General features: G+C 32.5%; 1 protein-coding gene across 1 annotated transcript; it reads right to left on the bottom strand.

The window, feature by feature from the left end:
• Positions 1–2,046: 2,046 nt before the first annotated feature.
• Positions 2,047–5,067, bottom strand: HELRODRAFT_168787 (hypothetical protein; the record flags this gene model as incomplete). The annotated part of the gene is made up of 8 exons (XM_009014643.1): positions 2,047–2,124; positions 2,302–2,326; positions 2,634–2,704; positions 2,777–2,938; positions 3,252–3,324; positions 3,903–4,138; positions 4,464–4,553; positions 4,969–5,067. 8 exons carry the CDS (start codon positions 5,065–5,067, stop codon positions 2,047–2,049), a joined length of 834 nt encoding a protein of 277 aa, XP_009012891.1.
• Between the last annotated feature and the right edge of the window lie 1,649 nt (positions 5,068–6,716).

Genomic DNA, 6,716 nt, shown 5'->3' with positions numbered 1-6,716 from the left:
TCGTGGTGTTGGGGGGGGGGAGTGAGGCTTGAATTTTGTAAAAAAAAATACGACTTAAAAGAGAATGATTGGTTGATCGTTTCGTTGTTATGTCGTTCATCCATTTGTTCGTTCATTCATTCATTCATCATTCGTTCGTTCGTTCATTCATTCATTCGTTCGTTCGTTCGTTCATTCATTCATTCAGATAAAAGATTTTCATTTAGAACTTTGCAAGTCTTAAAAATCACACACACACACATACATATATATATAAATATATATATATGTGTGTGTGTGTTTGTATGTGTGTATATATATGTTTATATGTGTGTATTATATGTAGGCATTTGTTGTCTAATGCTTTGTATCAAATTAATTTATCCATACCACCACTATCATCATCATCACCACCACCATCATCATCATCATCCTCATTGTTGTTAATACTATTATTAGTGTCATTATTTTGTTAGTACAACTGTTGTTGTTGTTCTTATTATTATTAACGCTAATAACACAAAACCATACAATACAACACAACACAACACATCAAGATAGATGATGGTAGTTTGTATCATTAATAATGCTTGCATATTTTCGTTCAATATTAGTTGTTATAAATTGATACTATATCTAATACTATATATATATATATATATATATATATATAAACTGTTTTATCACTGATGTTTTATACATGTACACAAACACACATGCATATATTCGTACTAACATTGTACTATTTTCAATTAGGAATGATTTGAAACGGTTGTTTAACTTTTTTTTGAACCTGTGTGTTTATTTGTGACTTTGTGTGTATCCGTGTGTGTGTGTGTTTGTATGTGTGTACGTGTGTTTATGTGTGTACGTGTGTGTGTGTGTGTATTTTTTTGTATGTACATGTTTTAATTGTACGTGTCGTTGATTTTTCTGTGCATACAATTTCATTTTTTTCCTGGACACCTGTTTTTTTTCCATGTTTTTGAAGTTTTTTTTCAGATAATTTTTTCTATTTATGTTTCATTTTATATTTAATTCCGACAAAACATACAATGTTGGTAAGAGAGCGAAAGGCTGGATGAGAAAGAGAGAGAGAGAGAGAGAGAGTGAATGAATGAAAGAAGGAAAGAAGAAATGCCGAGAAAAAATGGAGAAGTTTGGGAATTGAGAAAAAATAATGAGTTGAAGTGAAGGAAAGATTTTAATAAAAAAAGAGAGAGGAGAGAGAGAGAGAGAGAAAGAAATATGAAAAAGGATAAAGAAAGAGATAAAAAAAAGTAAAAGAGAGATAGAAGAGAGAAAGAGAGAGAGATACATAGAAACAAAGATATACAATTTTTCATGTACAAAAATACATACAAAAAAATGCCAACAGTGTCACGCTATGAAGGTGTAGTAACATCCTCTGCTTCAAATATTTACAACTGAGGAGATTTTTGTTTTAAATTTTTCCTTGATACATTGCCAGCTATATCTTAATTATTCTATACGTCACACACACACAAATAAACACACGCACACAAACATTGACTCTCTCTCTCCCTCTCTCTCTCACACACACACACACATAGCGTGCTAATCTTTTATGACTTTTTCGTTTATTCCTTTATTCGTCAACAGATTGCATGCAACACTTCACCCAGAAATATATATTATCGATAATAATTAATTAATTATAGGAATTAATTACAAGACGTAATATATATGAAATTATGTGTATATAGGTATAATATACATATATAATATATATATGTGTGTATATGTGTGTGCGTGTATGCGTGCGTGTGTTGTTTAACTGTGTAATTGATTTAATTCAATTTATACTTCGTTCTATCATTGTCAAAGGGTTGTTAATTTTTTTTCATATAAAATTTTGTCACTAAACAAAAAAAAATTTTTTTTAATTTTGTGCCATTTCTTTATCATCCATCAGTCAGGATGAGACGCTGACGAACAAGCCAGAACAAAAACATTTTAAACATCTCAAAAAAAATTACACAAACACAGACACACACAGACACACACACAGACACACACACACAGACACATGACGTTACTTAAAACTCATTTTTCCATATGCGATCCTCCACACTTGTAATGTTCCCCACCATTCCCATGACTCCCACTGACGGATTCATCGACCTGTCGGTGATCCGCACTAACTGGATTTTTGATTCTGGAGTGCGGAGTGCAGGTCTCGTCTTCGGGATTTTGCTCGCGAATCGGAAATCTATCGCATCCTTGACCCTTCATGTAGATGGCCCAGTGGTTCGAGGTACTTTCCAATTTGTGTTTGTCGTATTTCGTCTTACAGGAGACATCGTAGACTGTGTTGAAGGCGCTTCTGACGGTCCGCATGTCGTCGGGGTGGGTGTAGATTATTCAACGTTGGTTTTATGTTTATTAAATGCGATTTTTTGTTTAACCATCTTGATCGCAAAATTGATTCATTCGTATTTACACTCTCTTATTTCATAACTCATAGGTATCAACACGCACGCGCAAACAAACAAACACGTACAAGCACACGTACAAACACAAACACACGCACACTCAAGAAGCAAAGCAACGCATCCTAAATCTCGTACGCATCTAACCATTACACCATCTTGCCATCTAATTCAAACCTTGAAATACTCTGTCACACCTACCTGAGTATATCATTTTCTACGCATAGATTTTCATTGGTCTCGACGTGGTTTACTAGCAATCTGGCATTGGCCTGTGTGAGAACAACAAATTTAATTCAACTTTAACCAATTTGAATATCAAACTAAACTGAATAAAAAAAAACCTTAACAGGCTCGCCATCAAGCTCCAATCTTTCGCTTTTATCAAAAGGTACCAAACGGAACCTACAGTTGTAATTGCATTCATTCGTCAGGACCACCCAGTTATTCTCCGACATGTTTCGAAGTCGAAAAATTGGTGTTTTTTTGACACTTGAGAGCAACAACTATGAATGGATTAGAAGATAATAAATATATTTAGATGAAAAAATTGAAATTAAAAATTTTCAGAAGAATGTGGACTAAGAAGAACTTCATATTTGTTTAGAATATAGCGAAGTTTATATTTCAATTTTGTTACATAATTTATAAGGTGGTTATAGGGGTCATATTCTTTGCACACACACACTCCCACACACTACACAGAGAGAGAGAGAGAGAGAGAGAAAGAAAGAAAGAGTAAGAAAGTAAGTGAGAGAGAGAGAGAGAATTTATGAATGAAACATAACATGACCAAATAAAGTTTTCAAAAATCTCTACCTTCTCATTAAAGGTGTAAAAGAAGACAACTTCTCCGAATCTCACTGGCGTACCATCTAATGCCGCCGTCAGCCTGATTCAGTGTTTTTTTGGAGGGAGTTTAATTTTAAATAGTAAGTTTCTTTCGTTGTTGGCTGGAAAGTGTATGAGTGTGCTAATACTAGGCTGAAATTTATGCCTGGAGATTCAAGTTTTTACATTTTGGTTGATATTTTTACGGGAAAATATATAAAATATCAAAATACTAAACAATGCTGTGCTTACGAACCTGTTCATAGCGTTACACACAAATAAACTGATGAAACACATAGACTTCGTTACTAAACTCAACAACAACTACTAACACTATTTCAGTAAATCTACTCAAATACACCTTCTTATCGAAAAATTTCTTTCTTAAACTGCAATCTATTTTTCTGTGAACGACTTTCTAACTACAAGTCAAAAAATTGGATAAAATAAAATACTAATATAGCTTTTATACTACTATTAATACCATTCTGCTGCTACTACTGTTGTTACTACTGCTGCTGCTGCTGTTGTTTCTGCTGCCGCTACTGCTGCTACTACTGCTGCTGCTGTTGTTGCTGCTGCCGCTACTGCTGCTACTACTGCTGCTGTTGCTGCTACAAAAAACAGGAAGGCACTCACCCTCTGATGACGAAGGTAGAAAAGTTGACAGGCGATAGAATGTTTTCACTAGCACACAGCTCCGTAATTGGTCGATCCATAAAACTGGGATCTAGGCATCCGCAGTATAGAACAGATTCTGGAACATGCATACAGAGGGTTTTGATGTTCTGGGCCGGATTAGTGATCGGCAGGTTAACCAACATCACCCTGTCTCCGTACCTGACTAGCTGGTCTCTTGAGTAGCTTAATGGCACCTGGTGTATGATAAGAGGTTCGGAAATTTTTGAAAATTCAAGTTTGTTAGTTGGTCAAATTTTTTAAAATAATCAAGAAGAAAGTCGTCGTTGTACGATTTTATTGTTTTTTATTTTGAGCGATTGTATGTTTCCCATTTAATGTCAAGTTCAAGTGTTATAGTTCAATTCTTACTTTAAAATTCCATAAATGAATGCTATATAGTTCAATCCCTATACAAAATTATGTAAGAAACATTTTAATTATCAACAAAATTTTATAAAATTAAGTACTTTAAAGAAATAAACTGAAATTATTTTTGGCAAAAAATATAATTCGAATTACATCTTTGAAGCACGTTTTTTTGAGGCGGTCAAGGTTTTGCCAGAGTAGCATGTTGTTCTCTCTCTTGTAGAGGTAATCTTTTAGAAGGTGCTTGTGTGTGTGTGTTTGTGTGCGTGTGTGTGTGTGCGTGTGTGCGCGATTGTATGTGTTTGTATGCGTCTGTTTGCTTAATATGATGGTTTTTTGCAAGCTTACGGCTGAACGTTGAAAAAATTGTTATATATATATATATATATATATATATATATATATATATATATATATATATATATATTCTATAAATTCTACCGAATGTTTGGCGTTAATATGTTTGTAGTTCGTTTTTTCGATTTTTTTCATTAAAGTTTTTTGGTGAACGTTTATATATATATATATATTAATAATGAAACGACTATTAAATAAATAAAATTAATTGAATTAATCAAATCGAATTAATCGTAATTAATTAATCAATTGAAATTAAATAAATTAAAATTTAATTAAATTTCAAATAAAAATTAACAACTTCTTCCAAAGCCCTTTCCTCAAACCAATTACCAACGTTTACACATTTACTGTAAGGCCTTGCAACTGCCGTATACACGGTCTTACATTTTCGTGACATTTTTACTGAAAAATAAATAAAATTAAAATATCGAAATAATAATAAAATAAAGAAGATCTTTATTCTAAATAATAATATCAAGAATAATAATAATTGTACGTTTATTTTTCAAAATAATCAAAATAACGACATGAAAATCCTGATCACTGGATCTTTACTCTTATCCAATAATACTCACGAGAGCAAAAATGTAAACAAAAATTTGTTTACTTGATTACGTCATTCGTTATTGTTGTTATTATTATTATTATCGTTATTATTTCGTTTGTTTGTTTTATTTTTTTGAAAAAAAAACGCTACAAAAAAAATACGGTTGATGATGTTTCTATGGTTGCACAAAGCGATATATATATACCCCTTTCAAACCTTATCAAATAGAAACAACCCCCCCCACACACACACACGCGCGCACACACACACGCGCACACACACACATGGTAGTAAAATTATTTCAATCTATATATAGATTTCGGGTTTTTTCGCTGTTGGGCATCCGAAGTTTTTGTTTGGACGAGGAGATGAATGTGATCAATCCATCTGATTATTTGCTTTTCTTCCATTCAATTTTTTTATTTTATTTATTTACTTCTGTATTTATTTGTTATTTTAAAGAGAAAAAGTTTCTCACTTCAAATTTTCATCCAGTAAAATGGCTCCTTAAAAAGTGCAGATGAATAGATGGATAAATGGATAATAGAATGAATAGATAGATTGATGGATAGATCGATGCATGAATGAATGAATAGATGAATCAATAGATAATAAGATAGATAGATATATGGATAGGAAGATGAATGAACCCACATTGGTGCGTGATTGATTGGATAGATGAATGAATGAATGAATGAAATAAAAGACAGTTAGAAAATTGAATAGATGGATGGATGAGTTAATAGACGGATGGATGGATAGTAAAATGAATCAACAAATGATATAAATTTTCAACTATTAGTCTGATGAAAATCATCACACACGTGTACAAAGCATGGATGTTCATCCGGGCAGTAAACAAATAATATATTGTATTGGCCAATCAAAAAAGGATCAAATATGGATTAAATGGATGATGAATGAATGAATGAATGAATGAACGAATGAATGAATGAATGAATAAATGAATGAACAAACGAATGAATGAATGAACGAACGAATAAATGAATGAAGAAACGATTGAATGAATGTACGTGTAAACTGTGCGTGTATGTATATCATTATGCGTGCAGGCACGCACAAACGCAAACTGTATCAACTCTCCCACAAAAGACAGTATTATCTCTAGACATGACATTGATTTTTCTAGAACTAATCTCTCTCTCCCTCTCTCTCTCTCTCTCTCTCTCTCTCTCTCTCTCTCTCTCTCTCTCTATCCATCTTTATCTATCTTTCTATTATCTAGGTATCAACCTAGATATCTTTTTATTTTTAATTTTCGATAACATATTTTATTGCCTACTAATCTAAACATATTTCCTCTTATTTCCCTTCTATCTATCGTTAAATCCCTTTCTACCATTCATCAATTAATCCATCTATTAATCATACTATATCCCATTTTCTACTTCCTCATGATCAATATTTTCTTTCTTTGTATTCTCTCTTTCTCTCCATCTTTCTTTCTTTCTCTCTCTCTCTCTCTCTCTCTCTCTCTC

The sequence above is a fragment of the Helobdella robusta genome (genome assembly GCF_000326865.2).
Source record: "Helobdella robusta unplaced genomic scaffold HELROscaffold_14, whole genome shotgun sequence".
Classification (NCBI taxonomy): Eukaryota; Metazoa; Annelida; class Clitellata; order Rhynchobdellida; family Glossiphoniidae; genus Helobdella; species Helobdella robusta.
Note: the sequence above shows the minus strand (reverse complement) of the source record. Positions and strands in the feature narration are given on the sequence as shown.